This window comes from Cariama cristata, unplaced genomic scaffold, assembly GCF_000690535.1.
Source record: "Cariama cristata isolate BGI_N322 unplaced genomic scaffold, ASM69053v1 scaffold20915, whole genome shotgun sequence".
In the NCBI taxonomy this organism is placed as follows: Eukaryota; Metazoa; Chordata; class Aves; order Cariamiformes; family Cariamidae; genus Cariama; species Cariama cristata.
The window spans coordinates 7751-28706 of record NW_009618417.1 but is presented as its reverse complement, the minus strand read 5'-3'; the positions used below and the strand labels follow the sequence as shown (position 1 = coordinate 28706).

At 44.2% G+C, this 20956-nt stretch overlaps 1 protein-coding gene across 1 annotated transcript; it reads left to right on the top strand.

Annotated features, from left to right (window-relative positions):
• Positions 1 to 467: 467 nt before the first annotated feature.
• ITM2A (integral membrane protein 2A) lies at positions 468 to 7276 on the top strand (the record flags this gene model as incomplete). Its single annotated transcript, XM_009700858.1, has 5 exons — positions 468 to 602; positions 814 to 1002; positions 2408 to 2518; positions 3582 to 3732; positions 6169 to 7276. Coding segments are annotated over 5 exons (675 nt in total), but the record flags the coding sequence as incomplete, so codon positions are not given.
• Positions 7277 to 20956: the final 13680 nt, after the last annotated feature.

Below are 20956 nucleotides of genomic sequence, written 5' to 3'. Positions count from 1 at the left end.
GTTAGTCCAACTTTTTAAGGAAAAGTAGTGTTATCTTAATCTATCTGATGGCGAGAGGAGAATAGGAAATAGGCTTTTGGGAAGAGTCCTGAAAATACTGTGTACCTTAAAATGACCTTGCTCTACAAAATCTTGCTTTCCTTGTACTATATTGCAGCTGCAGCTCTGTATCTTTTGTTACAGTTATTTAAATTTCTCACACCTCACATAGTTTCTGGATAAAGTTTTGTCTAGAAAGCATCCTCTAAGAAAATATCCTCTTTCAGTGCTGTTTGAAAACTGATCTTACTATGATATGGCAGTATTTCATGTAAGTGTTTTCTTGTTATGTGATGCTTGACTTACAATTCTTACTGCACACCTGGAAGAAATAGAAGGTGGTAGGTCAAAGTGAAGCGGTAGGTAACAGCTGACTTGAAATTCAGAACGGCTGCACTTTCTAAGTTCTCATCCCCCTTTATTTAAAGGATCCAGAAGTTGCCACTCATGGGGTGAGTGAAAACTCATCTGGAAGATGTCTGTTGACTCTGCTGGGTCTAGCATTCATCTTGGCAGGAGTTGTTGTCGGCGGAGCCTGCATCTACAAGTACTTCATGCCTAAGGTGATGTGAAAGTTCTTTTTTTCCTTTAAGCATCACTGAGTAAAAACATATAATAGAAAACCTTCAATAGCTGGGACGTGGAGAGCGCTATGTCCTTTATAAAGAAGTTCCAGGTGTGACAGACCTGTGCTTCATCATAGCATAAGTCTTAGAAATACAGTTTTAAAGCAACATTTGCTGTAAAAATAACTAGCCTTGCTCTTACTTTCAGCATAAGGTGTACCGTGGTGAAATGTGTTACTTTGAAAATGAAAATCGTGATCGTGCGGTAGAACCTTATTTCCTCCCTATTGCTGAAGAAGCTGACATTCGAGAGGATGATAACATAGCCATCATCGATGTGCCCGTTCCAAAGTTCTCGGACAGCGATCCAGCAGCCATCGTGCATGACTTTGATAGGGTGGGTATATGTGAAGCGATAAGAAATAGCTAGTCTTGTCACTCACTGGGAAACTGTGGAGCGGGTGGTAATAACAGCTCCAGGGTTTTAATTCTTGAGACCTTTAAAGCTTACTGTCAATGCAAGCTTCTCCTTGGGATGGGTTTAATTTTAGGGAATCTGACCCTTTTAACTCTATTAGAGGAGACTTAACTTCTGCAAGGGAGGAGTGTTACAAGAATGTCAGAGGAGTTTATACCCACGGTGACTCTAACTGGATCGTTTCTCAGAACAATTCATTGCGGTGCTATGCAACTTGAAATGTTGTTGCCCGTTGGATGCCTGGAAGTGACGCTTGCTATTTGGTCAGGAATCCTAAATGAAAGTGAGGGTAGAAGAACATTGTAAACGTGAGTTAAGAAATGGGGAAACTGAGGATTCAGTCTTAAGATTTTGCCAGACTGTGTTACATCAAAATGTAGAATTCCAACCAAGTGTGGGCCTTGGATAAATAAATTGAAAAATCACTTCAAGTGACTGAAACCTAGAACTTGAAAATGCTGTGTTAGTTCCATGCAGTTTCTCTAAAGCAAAGATGAGAGGATGGTTTTAATTTGACTTTTTTATTAAAGTTGCGTCGATAGTATGAACAGTTATCCTTAGTCAGCTGTAGCTGATGTCAGCTCTTGTAGGTTGTCTGTGAAGCAAACCTTGGCAATGTAGATGTAATCACGGTAAAGGCTCTAGAACTGACTTCTGTACGTGCTGCCTGTAACAGTAGCATGGAATGCCACACAGCCAGGCTGTGCTACCTGTGTCTGCAGTGTTTGCAGCTTTAATCTGTGTTGTCTTGACAGAAACTTGGCTATAACTTAAAGGATTCAGGCAACTTAAGAACTTCAGTTGATTCTGCCTAAGTGCTATGACACATCATAATAAATCAAGTAGATATCTTGATAATTTTAGTCTCTGCAGTTCTTGTGCTCGGTGGTAATGCTGATGTGATTTTCTAGAGACTTAATACTTTTTCTGAAGGACTGTTTACAGGGAATGATTGCTTATCAGCAGTTGGATACCTTTTGTTTGCACTGTGCTTAATTGGACTTCTTCAGTTATGAGAGCGTACTCCCAAATACTTTCTCTGTATTAATACAGACTGTACTCATTTAGAACTATGATAGAAACAGCTCTTACAATCAGCTCTCACTTCTGTACAAAAGTCCTGTTGTAAACCATAGCTATAACCACTTTGTTTGCAAAAGCGGCAATAACTAAGTTCTTACACTGGACAGTTCCTGAATGCATTGCTTTGATAGTAGCTCTGCATGATCTCCAGCTTTTTGAGCTTCCTTCTTAGTCCTTGTAGAACCGTGTTCTAATAATCAAAGGCCTCGCTTAATTAATTGAAAACTTGTTTTCAAAATAGCTTTTGACGGCATATCTTGACTTGCAACTGGGTAACTGCTACGTGATTCCGCTGAACACATCCATAGTTATGCCGCCAAGAAATTTGATGGATCTCTTCGCAAAACTGGCGGTATGTGGAAACTTTACTGTTTAGTTATGCTGACAAGATCACTTTTGATAAGAATACTGGGTGTTGCTACTGAACTGCAGTCTTTTGCTGGAACAGTCCTCTTGCCATCAAAGTACATAATCCCCCTGGCTCAGTCACTGCACTGAAGTTAAGGCCAGCTGTCAGTGTGTATTATGTTGAGTAGATTCATGCTTAATGCTTTTATTAATACCTAGCTTTATAAAAGCTGAAAGCGACTAGCAAATAAGGTTAAATTTAGCTATTATAAAGGAATTTGATAAAGCTCCAAATATCATTGAAAGCCTAAACCTGAAAGTTAGTACCAGAAAAGCTCGCTTGCCCCGTGAGAGTTCTAATGAAGAGAACAATGCGGACTTGTTCTTCTGTTTTATTGGCACTGTAGTTATGAGCTCACCACAAGCATTTTGACTCTTCAGTGACTAAAACTGGTATTTTTCAAAGATGGCTTATGGGTCGAGTTGTTAAGAGTTTGCTGCTCCTTCCAAATCTGCTACTCCTGATCTAGTTTAGCTTGTTTCATTATTTATTTTTTTTTTAGCTTTGTGAAGATAAGCTTTAAGTGTACCTCCATGCCCTGGTTTTTAGGAGTTGGTCATGAGGGGTGGGAAGTCGTTTCAATAGTGCTGTGATCTTCTGGTGAAGACTTAACTTTTGTAGATTGTACTACTTTTTTTGTATTAGAAATACATTGCCTCAAACATGGAAACTTTCATGATACTTTGTTTCTCCTCTTTTAACTACAAACTTTCTGTTGCATACAAATAAACTTGAACAGGTTCTATTTATGTTTGCTTCATGTGAGGCAAGCAATGTTAAGGTTAACTGTGCTTTGTTTGGAAGTTACTGCAACTGTTTGAAATAACCTTTGTCAGTTTTTAACTTCTGTGGTATGCAGCTCTTCAAGACTAGCATATCTTAGTATTAAACAGTAGGAAAGCTGAAATCTAGTGCCTGAAGCCCTTCTAGAGCAAAGAGTAAAATGTAGCGGTGTTTGTCCATCGTTAGCAGAATGCTGTATCTCGGGGTTTTTTTTCTCTTTTAGACTGGCTCTTACTTGCCTCAGACTTACCTAGTCCGTGAAGAAATGGTGGTTACAGAGGAGATAGATAACGTGTCTGATTTGGGTGTCTTCATCTACCAACTCTGTGTTGGAAAAGAGACGTTCAGACTTCAGCGCAGAGACCAGATAACAGGTAAGTTCACTTGAGGAAAAAAGTCAATCTGTTCTTCAAGTATTTTTTTTTAAACCTTTGGAGTTTTTAGACTTGGAATTCTGTGGGTGTTCAACAGGAGCTGAGACAACTACTAGAACTGATGGGTATTTCCCCCTACTTTCAAGTATGTAGCTGAAGTTTCATTTGAACATGCTGAGAGAGAGTTTCAGTTATGGAATTAGATTACATGCCCAAACCAAATTTGAACTTAAGCCTATTTCTGTTCCATCTTTTGCTTGAAGCTGTAAGTTAATTTGGCCCCGAAATTCATATAATCCATCTGATAATGTGAGTCTCTGTAGGTGCAGCTTAGTCTGTCACTGTCCTGTCTAAAACTGGGTTGTAGGAGTACCAAGTAAAAGCATTACCTTCTGGTTCACTTGCTCTGGGAAAAAAAAAAAAATTGAACAGCTAGCTCTGGACATCCCAAACTTCCTCTCTAAAAGAGGAGGAACACTTCATAGGAACTTCTAAGCTCCGTTTCTTTATTGCCTGTCTCTTCACGCCACCCCCCTGCCATTCTGTGAAAAGGATTGAAATTGAGGTGCCTGTGGTTTGACAAACTGGAAGGAGGCCTGGAGAATGGAAATCTGATGCTACCAATTTCAGTTCACCATAGTTCTCAAAGCATTTCATAGTTTGCTGCTCTCACCAAACACACAGTGAACTAATCCTTTGTCAGTTGCAGCCTTTCAGAATGCAAATGTTTGGTTTGTCAGAACTCTTTGCTCCCATGTTCCTGCCAAGCTCTTAGGCAAGAGTTTCCTCAGCCCAGTTACAGCTTGCAGCATCAGGAGCCACATCTGCTGTTTGCTGGAGACTACATCTTGTTACTAGATGGAAGGCTCTGTATGTGGGAGCACAGAACTGGTCCTGTGTAGCTAACAGTGTAGGGCACATGAAGAAACACTACACCCTCCCTTTTTGGGAGGGAGAGGCATGTGTCTCTTAGCTGTTGTGAAAATGCTTTTGTGAACAAGTTTAAACTCACTGCTGCTATGACTGAAAGACTGCAGTCTACAGACAATACTGTGAGGAGTGTTTATGATGTTTCCTTAAATCATCTTGCTATAGCATGTTGTTGACATCTTTGCTGGGTGGATTCTAGTAAATGAATAGTGCTTGTTGGTACGGTTTCTGTTCTGTAACTAACCTTGTTTGCCCTGGAGGGGGTAGGAAATAGTCAAATGGCAGATTGCTGCTGAGGAGAAAAGTGTTCAGGGACAAGGCTTGTCTTGCCTTCCAGATCAAATTTCTGGCACATCTTTCTTCTAGTGAGTACAAGCTATGCACACATAAATAATTAGACTAAAATGGATGAACTCCTTTAACTTCTGTGGAGAAGTCTACTCGTTTAGCTAGCGCTGCGTTGGCTCTTGGATTTTGTGGAGTTTATGGGTTCATCTGTTAGATAAAACTGACCTCAGATGCTGTGGCAGTTCCTGGAGTTGTAACTGAAGGCGTGCGAGAAGCTGGGCGGGTCAGGTAGCCATTGGAAACTTCTTAGGTTGTGCAGGTATTAAGATTGAGATGAACTGAAGGACAGCCTGTATTTTAAGTGTTTGTAAACTAAAGCAGTGCCCTGCTGGGTTTGGTTTAAGAGCTAGTGCTTCTGGACTTTGAATAACTACTCTTGCTTCCTCTGAACAATTCTCTGCTTATTAAACAAGCTATAGATCTTTCTTCTCTAATTGTTGTATATTGAAGTGCTTTAGTTGAGCAGCTTGTCTTTGATGGCAGGACTAATATATTCTTGTCTCCTAGTAAAGATTCACAGCTGATACAGGTGAACTACCTGTGTCGGATCCAATGCTGGCATGTCCCAAAATAGACAATATCACTTTAATGATGTTAGGAAAAACTTCAGTGAGATCATCAGCTGCATGGTAAATCCTTACAAGGCTTTCTTCAAGGTGAAGACTGCTCTATAGAGGCACACTGTGTTAATACATACTGGGGGGGGTGGAGGAAGTACTGATAAAGAACTATTTGGGTGGTGTTTTTTCTGTACCCTTTCTGAGCTTTTAAACTCTTTGCCTGTAATTTCAATCTGCTTTGCTTTTCCTTTTCTTTGTGGTTAGAAAGGGCTATGAGGAAACTTTGCCATAAATGATGTATTTAGTGTTGTCTCTTCTGTCACTAAAATGATGGTGGGGATATAGAAAAAAAATAAATTGCTTGCTTTGTCCCTAGTGTTGTATGTGACCTCCTCTCTTGTTGTTACCAGTCTGCAAATGAGGGAGGCTTTCTGGTATCTGTTTTCTATCAAGCTCTGGTGGCAATTTGTGGCTGTAGAAACACGATGTACTGAATGATTGTATCTTGCTGCTGTTCATAATGATACTAAACCTGGAAATACTTGCTGCTGGATTATAGATCTGCTTTACTTAGGCTCTCATCTTCTCTCGTCCCCAGGTCTGCAGAAACGTTCAGTGGAGAACTGCCATTCAATCAGACACTTTGAAAACTCTTTTGTTGTTGAAACAAAGATCTGTCAACAGTGAAAGGTGTTGGATGGGAGGTGACTAGTTCACACCTTCGTTGAGAAGTCTGAGCATTAGACATCGACTTCTTAAATTAAAATGTGCAGTGATAATCAAAAGCCTTATGCATTTTCTGTGTATCGCTTGTATTTCAAAAGACAAAGTCACCATTTCAGCTTTCTTTGATCCTTGGTATAACTTTTTAGTTGTCTCATGTAAAACTTAAGTTTGAGTAAGGTTTGTTTTGTTTTTTTTGTTTTTAGAAGGTTAATACCAGTTTATCTGTTGAATGTGTTTGATTTAGTGTAATCTGGGAATGGCAGAAAAATATATATATATAAAAAAAGTTAACCAATTCCTTGGCTGGAACCAATTCTGTTCACCTTAACTTTCACAGAATGATTAATATTAATAATCTGTGGTTTGCACATCTTGTGTAGTTCTGTAGAATAGCTCTGCACTCCATATCCTGGCTAAAAAAAAAAAAAACCAACCCTTCTGATGCGTATCATTAAAGGTTTATTTTAAGTACCATGTGTGAAGCATGTAAAATCCAACCTCAGCGATCATAAACCCTTAACACTACCCTATTTCATTTTGTGCAATTACTGTATTGAATTCATATGTATATTTGGAACCTTCCCCGAGCTTACGTTTAATTCTTCTACCTTTGTTTGGTTTTGTGGTATTTAGTTGTTAGATTCGGATAGAGTTGCTCTTAAAGCTTGTCAGTATTTTTGGTTATGAATTGGTTTATCCTGTAACTTCTTATTTCAAGAATCTGTTCTGGTATAGCTCACTTGTGAATATGACTGTAGTTGTAAACTTAAACTACCCTGGCTTATATAAACTTTTTAGATCAACTTTTTATGAGCAAGTAGCATTACCACTGCAGTCAGAGCATTGTTCCTTTTTTTTGAAAGCTGCAGTATAAAGATAATGAAGAGTTAGTGTCCTGCAGTTGATGGACTTGAGAGTTTTGTTAAGGGACTTTATATTGGCATAAATTCTGCAACCCTATAATAAATGTTTCTCTAAAATTTTGGTGTTTGTGTGACTTCATGGTGCTCGGAGGCAAGAGCGCGGTATGAAGGTATATGGCCCACGTGGGAGAAGTGATGGTTATGGGCCTGGGGCAGCATGCTGTGCGCTTTCTTCTTATTACCCTGCTTACCCTCACCTCTTTTTCAGCTTGTGAAAAATTTCCTCTTCCTGTTGCTGTGGAAATGCTTTGTGATGCAGAACGAGCTTCAGGAACCAGAGGGAGGAAAAGACGTCTCTCTTCAAACTTGTTGCCCCAGCAGGCAATTCTCAGTGATGTTTACTGCTGTAAACTGAATCCCTTGAGCGGAGTTCCTGGCACGTGGGCAGTAACCATCAGTTGTGGTATAGCAAAGGAAGGATGCAGTCTGTAATTCGTCCGTTTGAATATTGGTGCTGGTGAGGTTGGCGATTAAAGGTATGCTTGTCTTTAGTGTATTTATGGCAGTGTTAATAAGAAGTCTTTTTAGCATATCTTAATAGACCAAAGCAGCAGAAGGTTAATCACCAGGTTATCGTAATGCCTTTCAGCATTTGCCTGTGAGCTTTGCTGCAAGCTCAGAGCTATGAGAGCACTGCAGTGAAATTTCTGTGACTGGTTACTCAGAGCTGAAGTGTGTATTGAATCCTGCTGGCTTTCCTGGAAAGTAACTTGGATTATACAGCTGGAAGTAAAACAGTAAGCAGACTTTCTGCACTAAGAAATAGGGAGTGAGAAGTGACTACAGGAGTAACTGCTCTTAGTTGCTGTTTGTGAAACTGCAGGGGAAGGAGTAGAGCACACCTCCTGGGCAGTAGGGAATTGTGCTGCCTTGTCTTGGAAGCTAACGCAGCTCTGCTCCTGAGGGATGTGGCAATGGGATGCAGAGGACGTGTCCCCCAAACTAGAGCTTTGGTCTCCTTGGCTCTCAAATAGTAAGCGTAGGAGAGTATTTCTTTAGGTACTTAAATGTACTGATACAGAGTGCTGTAGAAAGCTCTAATTATTGTCACTGAGAGTCAGGTATGCTTTACTGAAACAGGTATGTCTTACTGGGGGAAGCAGCTGTACGGACACGTTTCTGCTACAGACTTGCTATGTGCTTGGGCAAGTTACGGTTGTGGTGATGTCCTCCTGGATTGTCTAAGAGTGTAACCAGGGTGGCTTGGTTGTCTTGTTTGTTTTGGTAGTCTTGAGTGGAAGAGTTTGGAACCGTCTTAGTTGCAGAGAACAAGAAGCATCTGCTTGCAGCATTGGGGTTTGACTTTACTGAAAACAAAAAAGTAGAAATTTTTCCTTCCAGCTCTGAGTGACTGCAATGGATGACCCTCACTATAGAAGCCTTGAACCTGCTGGGTACCTTAAGACATGTAACAGGAATGCTAGACATGCTTCCAGATAGGCTGAAACGGTTTCTCTTACCTTCGTCTGGTAAAGATTTTAAAAGAAATTAAGTCAGTTCCTTAAAAGCTTGTTAGATGTTCTAGGCAGTAAGCCAGGGCACGCAGAAGAACAGATTGTTCTTACCTATGTGGTGCTCTTACCTTGGCAAAGTAGCTGAAGTTTTGATCATGGTTGTGGTGAGCTCAGCTTATTATCTGTCCCTGAGCATTTTATGCTGGGGGTGGGCATTTGAATCAAAGGACTGCGGTTTTTAGGTTGCTTCTATGAAAAGAACCGCTGTTCCCGGGATCTTCTAAGCTGTCTGTCTGTTTGAGAAGCACCCGTGCTCAGCTGGTCTGTGAGAAGCAGGAGAGAGGGGGCGAGTCAGAGGAGTCCTTCGCACCAGTAGATGGCACAGGCAGCAAGCGCTTGGGCCCAAAGTGTGCGTAACTGGTAAAAACTTGGTGTGTTTATTCTAACATACAGCTTTTCAGGTGTTTTGCTGAAATCAAACCTAAAAATGGTTTGATGAAAGCTTCCTCTAGGTGGTGTTCAGTGTCTTTGCTTAGTTTTTATCTATAGTGAAGAACACTTATAATACAACTGTAACCTGTGTAAAGCCCTGTTAAATGTTGGAGTAAGACTGTGCTTCAAACTTGGGCATGGTAACTGAAGGGGTAACATTACCGAGATGCAAATGCAAACTTATTTATTGTAGTAGCTTTTGTTTACAGGTGTAGTTACTGAAAAAGCAGCCAGTGTGCACAGGACAATTGGCAGTATCTGTGCCCTTGCTTATTGACAAGTTATCTTTATGCTAGCTTGCAGATTATTTTTCTGACACAGTATATTTAGATCTAATTTTTAAATACCTTTTATGAATGTTAAGCCGACAATCCAGTGCTTTTGGATGATTCTTCTTCCAGCATTACATGTGAGGTCTTTTCAAGTTTAAGTATTCTAATCAGAAAGACACATGAGAAGAATCACAATTAAGAACAAACTTGAGTTTGTTACTTGAAGGAGATGCTGTTGACTTTTGCAGAAGCCTGATGGCTTTTTGTCTGAGTGTGGCTGGTGAGATGTGTCGGGGGGTATGTGACAGAGACTTCCATTAGAGTAGGTGCTAGTCTTCATAGAACTTCAGAGTTTCCTCCAGCCTGACTTTGTAAAAATTCATAGGAATGAATACCTTGAGGTAATGTATGTAAATACCTTGAGGTGAAGATTTGGGGAAGAAAGACATGAGGACAGCATGGAGACCTTTGAAAGACATACTGAGACCTCAACTTGGTACGAAATAACAGCTTTAGCACCTCAGACGTGATAAACTGGTTGTATACAAGTGAGGCTTTTTTCACACTAAGCTCAGCTCTATACTATGGACTGTTGCAGCACAGCCATGCTTGGTATAGTAGTGAAAAACCCTCGCTGCAACGCACAGCGAGAGTCACAGTGTCTCTGCTGATGCCTGGAGGACAAAGAGCCTGCTAGGACTTCAGCAAGACTAGACTGACTTCTGTGGACTTCGTTAGTTCTTGTCATCGCAGGGAAAGCTACCAAAAATAAAGATGTGCTCAGCGGAGTTTATAGTGAATGATGGCAGAAATATCAGAGTGCTGAAATCTGCTTTGAATTTCCCTGAGAAAAATTCTAGCTTGCTGTTTTTGAATCATCCTCCTATGCCTGGGATTTGTTCTTCCCCAGCTGCTTCAGCCATGCTTGCAGCAGGGTGGGTTGAATTGGACAGTGCCCTCGTTAATGACTGAGCAGCTGCCAGCTTTAGATTTTGTAGGTTGATGCTTTTGTTTCTTGATCTTCTCTGAAGTACTCAGGAAGGCTAGAAAGAAAGAAAACAGTATGATGTTTAACTAAAACCAGCCTCTTCCACCCTAGCATTTCCTCCGTCTGTTGTATTTCATCCTACGTTCTCCTAACATACCCCAAACTAAAAAATAAAAAAAAAAATAAAGACCCTAGAACAGAAGAGAACATGTAGGGCCGGATAAAGGCAGTGTGATCCCCAAAGCCTCCGCAGCAGCACGGTGGCTAGCCATGTGGCTGAGTTACCACTCTGGGAAGACTGAGCTCGAGGTCAGGCTTGGGAGGATTAAAGCTGCTTTGACTGTCCTGATTTTGAGCCGTGTGGGGGATGGCTTGGCTGCCAGCTATGGCACAGAGCCCAAATGCTAGCACCGATTAAAGCTTCAAGACTGCAACCAAAATAATTATAATATGTGTAATTAGTCAGATTATTTCACTGAAATTATTTCTTCATTATGTGTATATATTTGTGATATTACCTAGGCAATATGAATGGGTGTATTTCCTGTCTTGAGAACAATTAGTGTCTCCACCTAGCACTCCACCTCCAAATGAAATTATTCCTTTTAGTTCAACTATTTTGTTTACTTAAGCATATTTTCTCTCTCTTTGTACTGTGACACCTCTGAGTTCCACATTAACAAACGTGAATTTGCTGTCTTAAAAGTCATTCTGACTTGTGCGTCTGTTACAGAAGTGTTCACGTTCTCAAGAGCTGTTCCATTTTAGGGCTTGTTGATGTTGGAAGGTGTTCCAGGTTAAGCCCATGTGTGGACACCTGATTCGGGAACAAGAAACTTCCTTCCTACAAACCTCATCCCTTGTTGGAGTGGATCCAGGTGCTTTTATTGTGGAGTGAGACCGCCGGCATGTGGGATTCATCAGGAATAGATCAATGGCTTGATAAACCTACTGTTTCCACTTGAAGATCAAAAATCCCTTGGGAAGGAAGGGATGTGTAGGGTGTTTTTGGTTCTGCGGGATGGTGGTATCGGTGGTAACTCTGCACTCTTGCTTGACAATACGTAATTCAGTACTTCTTGCTTCTCTGCATGTGGTGGTTGTAGCTTCTTTGTCATCTCACGTTCTCAGCCCCTTTCACTAGTTAATGCTTAGAAAAAGAAGAGGGACATAGAAGGCACCACACAGGCTACCCTACCCTTACTGGTATGACTTATCGCCTGCTGCAGAGGTGGAAACAGTTACGGCTTTGTCTCCTCACATCACGGTGCTTCTGTGGTTGTTAGCTGAGCTATAACTGCTGGCTTTTCACATAGATTTGTAATCTGAAAAGAAATGAAAGCATTTCTGCTTATCTGGTACATCTGTGCTGCAGTGTAAGCTGCTTGTCTTGGTGTCTGAGTTCTTACTGCTCTTGTCAAAGTTTCAGTGTTCCTGCTCTTGACAATTCACAAACGACGGCTGAATCAGGTGGGCATCTGGACGGCTGAGAAGCAGGAACGATGCTCCGAAGACACAGTGTCGTCCTGCTCCTGACTGACTGAAAGTGTTTTCTGTGGCAAAGGTTTGCTCGGGTGGGCCAGGAGGTAGAAGTGTACATGGGTTGAGGGGAGCTTGCACCTGGAATTGCTGGCTGCCAGTGTATTTCAGAGGCCCTATTTTCACCGTAGATTAAGACTCCCGATTTTCAATAGGGAAATGACTTGTACTAACTAGAGGGAAAACAAAGTTTCTGGCTGAGTGCCTTGAGTGTAGGAAGAAAAAAATGAGCTCTAGATCTCAACAACTTTTGTATTCCTTCTATAAATATCCTATTTACTGATGTACTCGATATGCGCATTTGTCTTTTTGCGGACTCACAATATTTGTTGTTTCTTGATGCAGCTAATGGCTTCCCTCTGCAAAACTCTTCTTTTTGCTTTCTCAACATCGTTTGATTTTCTTCCTCTTCTGTGTTTTCATTTACTCTTTTTTTTAAAAAAAAAAAACAAGCAAAAAACAGCTTGCCAAAAAACTCCAGTGCTGCAAAGGAGAGAGAGTTCCTTGCTGCAGAGCTGGGATCTACAACAGAACCCTGCTGTTCAGGTGAGTTGGTGCCTGTGCTCTGTGCCGGGGCCCCCATCTCCTGCAGAAAAGCATCACCCCCTCGTAGGGGAGATCTTTGGAGGGGACCTGGTTTGCCCTGTTGCTCTTGCATGCCTTTCCACATAGAAGAGGTCGTGCTGGCTGTGGCCATGGCACCGAGGAGCATGGATGTGTTCTTTGAAGCCGTAGAATCCCAGCCTTGCAGCATTGCGTTTGCATTCATCCTGCCTTTGAGCGGACAGCGTTGTTGTCCCCTGTCTGGTGTTTCTACCGAGGGCTGCTTATGTTGTTCAATGCAAATGGAGGCAAACTCACCCTCATGAAGCCTTTGCAAATGCAAACCGCCAACCCCTAAGGGCTTGGCACTGAGCTGTGGGGAGCCTGTGCCTGTGTTGGCCCAGTGCTGGTCTTAGGCCCGGCCTTGAGCCGGCGTAGGAATACCTTCCAGTTGCCGTTTACGATTCAGAGTAAGCTTCGGAAATGCACAGATGTGCTTTAGCGCAACAGACATCTGAGTGCGAAACCCGTGAGTGACAAAGTCATCAGTGGGGCTTGAATCTGGGATTTCTTCTGTGTTTAGTTCAGTGTTCATGTGCCATATGCACCTGCTTATTTCTGTAGCTTACAGTCAGGTTTTTTACTTCTTTTCAACGGCTAAATACCAACCAGTTTGGTGTCCAGTTGGCTTTAGTGTCATGCTGGCAGTGCTGCTGGGGGGCAGGTGCATCTCCAAAGGGATTGTGATTTCCAGAAACAATCTTCCCTTACGCCGAACTTGCGGGTTTTGACCAATTCCTAAACAACTGGATAACGGGAAAAGACCTTAAAAATAAGAGCTCTGCAGCATTGCCCACGTTACATGGCTGCAAAGGGTTGTGCACCCACGGGAAGTGAGGTGGTTGTCAGGGGGCTGTCTTGTGTCCTGGAAAGTACTGGGATTATTTGCCCCATGCCAAACCATTCTGCTTCCCCATCTGTGGTAGCTCCAGTGGTTACGTCCCTCTGATGTGATGGGCCAAGGTGCAGCGTGGTGCCTGTGACCCCGGCGGGGAGAGCACCCCGGGGCCGAGGCACGGAGTGGTGATCTGCTCCCTGCGGGGACTGTGTCACATCCTTCTTACTGGTAAAAGGAAACTGCTCAGCTTGCTTGGTTGTAAGAGATTTCCTGGAATTTGTGGCAATATTTCTAAGGACAGCCCCGTCTTGTGGCCAGCATGTCCCCTGGGGCCTGTTGTGACCCATGGCTTGCTTTAAGTATAATACCATAACGGGGGGCTGGAGGGTAAGTACCTCCTTTGCTGCCCTGTCGGGAGAACGTGGCCCTGTCCCAAGTTGGTGGCTGCTGTAGAAGATCCCAGTGAATCAACCAAAGAGCTTTTGAGCCAGGCGCCACCGGCGCCGTCTTGTGGCCAGCATGTCCCCTGGGGCCTGTTGTGACCCATGGCTTGCTTTAAGTATAATACCATAACGGGGGGCTGGAGGGTAAGTACCTCCTTTGCTGCCCTGTCGGGAGAACGTGGCCCTGTCCCAAGTTGGTGGCTGCTGTAGAAGATCCCAGTGAATCAACCAAAGAGCTTTTGAGCCAGGCGCCACCGGCGGCTTGATGTCCCGTGGGAGACACCTGGGCTAGCTCAGTCGGGGCAAAGGAGCCCAGAGGGAGAAACTTTGGGTGAAGGCACTCACAGGAAGAGCACCGTGCTGGCATGGGCAGCAGTGCTGCTGGTGTCTTTGGGCTTCTGACGGCGCTGATCTGGGTTTTATAGACCGTTAACCAACAGGAACAGGCTGGGATGTGGGTCTTTGGGGGTTAGGGTTAAGTCACTTAAATAAGAAACCTACCATTAAACTAGAAACTCAAAGCCGTCTGAGTTTTAGCTTCTGTTTTACATGGGTCTCCTGGGAACTTTCTCTCTCGCTGCGCAGACCTCTGCCCAACCACAAGGAGTTACCATTTCTTTAAATATCGACTATGTCATGTAATAGTGGAGTTTGTGCACGATCATGGTGCTGAATCACAGGCCTGGTAAATGGGCTGACAGCGGATTAGAGAAACTAGTTAACCAAGACAAGAAATTTGGGTGGATTAAAAACTTTAAAATAGAATTTTTCCCTTGGGACTCGGGAGGGTGAGCAGGGAGGCGAAGCTGGCCCTGGGGTGCTTGGAGCAGGGCACTGGCAGCTGCCCATTGCGGGTGATAAAAGCTGTGACCCTCACTTTGCTGGAGCCCCACCAAGATATTTCCTTCTGACATCGCTGTTGAGCCCACGGGAACAATGGGTAGGCAGATGAGGTAAGGGATTTGTGAATTCTCACAATACGTTATGGCAATCAGTTACATCATTTCTGTTCATCCTACCTTTGTTGGTTGGTCTGGGGTTTTTTGTTGGTGTTTTTTTTTTCTCTGATTCTAGGTTTGGGGGGAAAAAAGCAGGGGTAGTAGGAAATTTGAGCAGACTGGCATCAAAAATTATAATCTTGACAACTATAGCTCAGCCACCTGCTAACTGTGGAGGCACTTAACCTTCAAGAGGCTTCATTTTTCCCCTCCTTTTAACTTTCTGTTGGCACCTCTGTGTATGCCCAGGCAGAGCGCTGGCTCTGACTGGGATGAGGACTTTTTTGAGATCTAACTCAGGCTGAAACGGGCTCTGGGGACATCTGGGCATGTTGCCGGACTCGCTTTCTTAGAGGTAGCTGTTGCTCAGTCATCACCCACCCATGGACAGGAGGGAGATCCCTTAAAACGGAGTGCCAACTGCCACCAACCGCCCCTCCGCCAAGCTCTACCAGCAGCTGGTGATGTTCATGGAGTGCCTCCCATGTTGGTTTGGCATAAGGTACAGAAATAGAGCTGGAAGCAGGAACAGGCACCCAGGTCTTCCCCTTTGAGGAGATGGCACTAACCACCAAAAGTCACGTTTGTGTCTGTTCCCCGTCCCCAGGACCAACCTCCTGGGCTGCGATCTTCTCTTGTTTCTCCCACTGCTTTGATGGAGGAGCAGAGACTCCTCACACAGACCAGCCAAGGGCATTTTCTTGGCGAGGAGGAGCAGGGGTTCAAATCCCCTCTTAAATTAAGGAGGGATTTTAACCGTTTTCCTTCCTTCTTAGGCAAGGACTATACTTACAGGGAGGGGCAGTGCCAGCCTTATCCCTTCCCCATGTTTTAAGCACAGGATATACTCCTTCCCAGAGAGATTCAGGCGATGCTGAATTGTTAGAAACCCCAGTCCTACGTTAAATCTAGCCCTTAGCGTAACAGATGGATGCACCTGACCCTGCACCAGGCACCTCCTTCTGCTGGCTCAAGGTTGCTCTCCGAGGAAGAGAAGGATGGTGACAATCCTGAAGGAAGATGCATTGATGCCCAAAAGCAGTCTCTATTACAGCTGGAGATTATTCCTAAATGCAGTGCGAGGCTTAGGAGTCCGGTGGGTCAACAAGCCGTGTGGTCGTTCCCCTTGCAGCTACTGGAAGCACGATGAGAAAAAGGACATTTCCATTGCTTCTCTCCTGTGATTGCCCTGGCTCTGGTGGAGCAAACCCTTGGGCAAGGGTTGAGCCTTCAGGAGATTCTACCAAGGCCGCCCCCCTCCCATCAGCTGAGCTAATTCAAGAATGTGTTGGTGCCCATCCCTGTTTCCTCCTGGGAAGGTCAGTGGTTTTGTTAATGGGAATTAATGAGTCTGCTGGCGTCAGCAGGAGTCTTTGCGTGGAGTTCAGTCTTGGGAGATAAGGAGCGATGTAAAAAGTAGGAGAAAAATAAAAAGGGTTGGGGCTAATTTGTCAATATTGAGAGACTGTGGATGAGTCTTTAATAGAGCAGAAAACATTAAAGAAACACTGGAGGAAAGAACTGGTGATAAGCAAAACAGAGATCCGTGTACCTCTGACTGCTCGTTTCAACTGGAATGTCATGTTTTTACCCTGAGTTTCTCAAATACTCTCCTTTGTGGCATATTTTTCTTTTAACTTTGAGAAATTCATAGAGTCTTCCTCTACTTATGTATCTCAGCAGTGTTACCCATGCAGTTAAATTCTGAAGTGCAAATTGCTCTCTTAGAGAGAAGGGTGAGTGAAGCAGGTTGAGCCGATGGTAGTTGCTGGTCCCAAGAAACTCATTACAGCAGCGAGTGGTGGTACCAAAACAGCTGTTGCAGATGTGGTCTGGGTTTTTATTCCTCTTGTTTTGTTCTTGATGGCTTTAAGTAACTAGATTATTTTTTTTAATAATCAGATCTTTTAGCCACTAATGCATATCATATAGATCACATTTACAGAGAGTTCAGTTTATCAGCCCAAATACTCGAGCTCCTCTGCCCTGACTTACCTGAGAAGCTGGACCTGTCTGGACAGTGCCCGGTTATCTGCTCTGGTTTTGTCAGTGTATTTAGCAAACTGACTCTAACAAGATTTTATCTATTTTTTGGTTTTGTACTGGATGGAGTTGACTTGTATCTGGGTCACTTGCTATGGTTTGGTTTGGGGTTTTTTAGTTATTGAGGTCTGAGGAACAGTGTCCAGCAGTGCCGCGTTTGATGCTCTTTGTGCCATTATGGCCAAGGAGCTGGTTTTGTGACGCTGGGAACGACACTCATTTTTAACCTCTAACAGCAAAGTGAAAAAGGAAGTAAACAATGAAGTAAAAAGTGTCAAAATTTTGCTGCTGGTGCGGCCTTAACCGGAGCAGGAAAATCCAACACTGGCTACAGAGAAAAGGGGGAGTCTTCTGCAGACATTGAGCAACCAGATGACAAAATAACAAATAAAATCTAGTGTTGATAAAAGATGTGTAAAGGGGAAGGAAAAACTCTGCTTAGGTAAGAGGAGCCGTAAATCAACCCTTTTCGCACAGAAAGGAGATCTTTTGAGTTATGGAGAGTGCTCCTGAGCAATGGCAGAGGAGATGAAGAGGACGTTGGAAGTGTTGGAGGCCCCAGGCCATGGCCATCCGCACGTCGCCCTGCTACTGTCTCCGGGCAGCAGCCACGGGGCCAGGAGGTGGCCAGGGGTCCCCAGCATGGGCGAGACCTCGCCTCCGCTGGGGCACGAGTCCTGCCGAGGAGGTGAAAAGGGAACTGGTCGCTCGTGGTGCAAGAGGAGGGGACACGGAAAGATGTTGTCAGGTGACCGACTCAAAGTCACAGCAATATGTTTCCAAGCAATGTACATACAGCTAAAATAGGGAATTTGTTGCCGCAGGACTTAAGGGGTCGGTGAGCTCAGGTGTATGTTGGTGAAGCAGGTTGGAAAAGAGCTTTTCATGGCTCTGGAGAATGATGCTTTCAGTGCAGCTGCAGGAAGGCCCACAACCAGCAGTTGAGGACGGCTGTGCCCCGGCAGGTTTGGTGTCCACAGCCCAGCGTTTCAACGCTCTCCCCAAGCCCACCACCACCAGCAGGCAAGCTGCTTCGGTGGTCTCTGATCTGTCTCAATTCAACCACCTTGCAAAGGTGTAAAGAGGAGAAGGGGAGGAGGAGCAGGCGTTTGCTCTCCCACTTCCGCAGCAGCCTTCGCTTGTGAGTACAATTTTTAGTCTCAATGTGCAAAATGTGCAAAGAAAAAGAAGAAAACCAAACCCCCCCCCCCGTCCTGTCTCTTCTCGTGATGGCGATGAACAAAGGAAGCTGTGAGAAGCGGTGCCCGAAGTGTGATGAAATCGTCCGCAGCTGTTGCAGGCGGTGCTTGCGCTTTCCACGCTCTGTGGGGTCAGAGGCGCGCGACTGCGTGGGAGTCGATGGAAAGAGGGGGCTGCGATGTGCGGCCTTCGGAAACACGCCGAGAGCTCTGCTTCCACCCAGAGCTGTGTCATCCTCATTCACCTTGTTTCGTGTATAAATAAGACTTCCCCATTTTTTTTCTGCTTCTGAACAGCTTAAGGTCCCCAAGCATCCCCCAAGACCTTCCCTGGGTCTGCGCTGTTGTCACAAGACCTTTTCTTTTGGCCTAGCACAAGTGAAGCCTAACTCTAACTCCGTTTGTGTCAAAAAGCCACCGGTCGCTTCAGCACAAAGCTCGCCTGGCGAAGCTGTTGGCAGCAACCTCGGTGCTTTGCTGCTCGGCAGGGGAGAGGTGCTTCTTGAGCAACCAGAGAAGATACTACATGCAGAATAAAGGGGATGTTTGGGGGTTTTTCTTTTTGCTCTTCATTACATTCTCGTTCAGATTCCTGGCCTGGTGCTACAAACCAGATTTATTACTCAAAAGGGTTTCCAGAGAAAAGATTTCCATGGGAACATCAGCTTCTGCTGGCTTTGAACAGGCTAACGGAGCCATAGCTGAGCACAGTCCAGGTAAAGAGTCGGATCTCGCCTAGCACAGAGCTCGAAGCTGGGCAGAAAAGCCATCAAACAGCAATTGCTCCCTGCTGCTGCACTGGCTGAGCATTACTTGTCTTCTCCAAACCCTCGCTGTGCCATGTGCCCTCCCCGCCGGAGGCTTTCTTGGGTGGCAGAAATGCAGCAGGGCATCTCTCTGCTGACGTGTGATTGCTCCGGGGCTCAAGCATGGGGTGGTATCATGGATCCCGAGCCATCAACAGGGCATGAAAATACTCCTTCTGTTAATCTAACTGTCATCTTGGTTCTCCAGATGTCTGTGGCAACATCAGCCAAGGGCTCGTGAGACCTCCGTGATGGAGAGCGTGGCCCAAGCAAATCCCCCCAGGAGCAGAGGTGACGCGGCAGGGGAAGGGCAGGCAGGTCTCTCCTGAATTCGGCTCGTGTCAAATGAGCTACCGCAACTATTACACCCGTCTTCCTGTAAAAACAGACCGTTAATGCTAATATGAATAAACCACATCGCTATGGCAGCAGGGGAAACGGCTCGTGGTGCACCCACAGTATTTTTTCTAGGTGGGAAAACTTAAGTTTATTGTTTTTTTTTTATTGAACAATTTCTGAACTTCTGACACCACTTTGTGTAACATCTTTTCCCCTCAGAAGCTAAAAGTAGCTCTGGGAGGAGGTTCTACGGGGCCATGCTGCTCCCTTCCCACACGGCTGGGGATGGAGGACAGCGGCCAGAAAGGACGGTGATGGGCTTGTGCCGGTGCTGGCCTTCAGCTACAGGAATTTACGTTGTCTTGGTAAACCTCTCATGGGGGGCAGATGAGCTGCTGCACTTTGCAGCAGTGTGTTTTGTCCCTTTGCATGCCAGCATTTTGGTTTTCTCCCCAGTGCAAGAAGGAGGTTAAAATAATTTTGAAAAGACATCTAAAATGTTCTACAGGCGCTCGAGAGGCGTTGGCAATGTGAGCGCTGCCACGCATCAGTCCACCTAAGCGTGTATTGGTGATGCAGGCAGTTGTGGGGGGGGGGAGGCCAAGAATTGCATTTAAAAAAATTTTTTAAAGGATTTTTTTATCATATAGAACAGGAAATAAAAAAATAAATAGTTTTTCATTGCTGTGAACAAATTACAGTGTGCTTCGTGGTTTCCTTGAATTAGCGGTGCTTACTCAGCCGACACACGCAGGTACAGACACACTGGCTCAGGGATGAGGTGGTGGAGTTTCATTTTATTACAGAGAAGGGTTTTTAAAAAGAAAAAAAGTATTTCTGTGTTCCAGCACTTTCTGGGATTCACATCATTTTTCTACAATTTATCTACAAAATATATATTTTTTTTATAAATTAAATCTATAAAACAACATTTGCATTAAATAAAACCTAACACTGTCACAGTATTTTCACATTTCAATATGTAACATTTCAAAGGTTCACAGAAAAATAAATTTTACAAGAAGGTGCAAATGAAATACCAGTCAAGCCCAAAGCTTCTGTTGTTTGATTTTTAAAGGAGTTACTATTACAAATACAGCCACATCTGAGCCTTTCTCAAAAATCTCTCATGGCCTGTTGGGTGGCACCTTTGACTCTGCTTGTTGTGAGTTCCCATTACAGTAAACTTCAGAGAGGTTTGGTTCCTCTGACTGTGGTTTGATCACGCTGCTGTTAATGAGGAGTAGGTGTGATGGCGCAGGGGCAGTTATCAGTGAAAGGGAAATAATTTGCCCAGTCTTTGGTGAAAAGAGGACCTGAGAGGCTTGATGGCCGTCTAACCTGAATAAATACCCTCGAAGCACAGCCCCAGGGTTAAAGCTTATCCAAGGCAGTGATACAGCTTCAAACCATCTGGCTTTTGAGCCAGAAATGGGAAGTGATGGCAGAAAAATAGTGTCTGGACGCTTCAATGACTTTGTGATGACGTCATTTGCTACACCCCAAAATGGAGGCTTGGTTAATTATTTAAATGGCAAGTCCGTTGAGGCCACCTTACGCTCCTCACTTGCTGGTCATCGTGGCTGGAGGCAGGCTCTTTGCACTCGCCATGGAAATCGGTCGCTGCTGGGTTGTCCGTTGCTTCAGAAATCTGTAATACTGTGTCACCTACTCATTTTTAGAATCAAATTCTTTCTTCATAGCAAGACCCCAGAATCTTTGC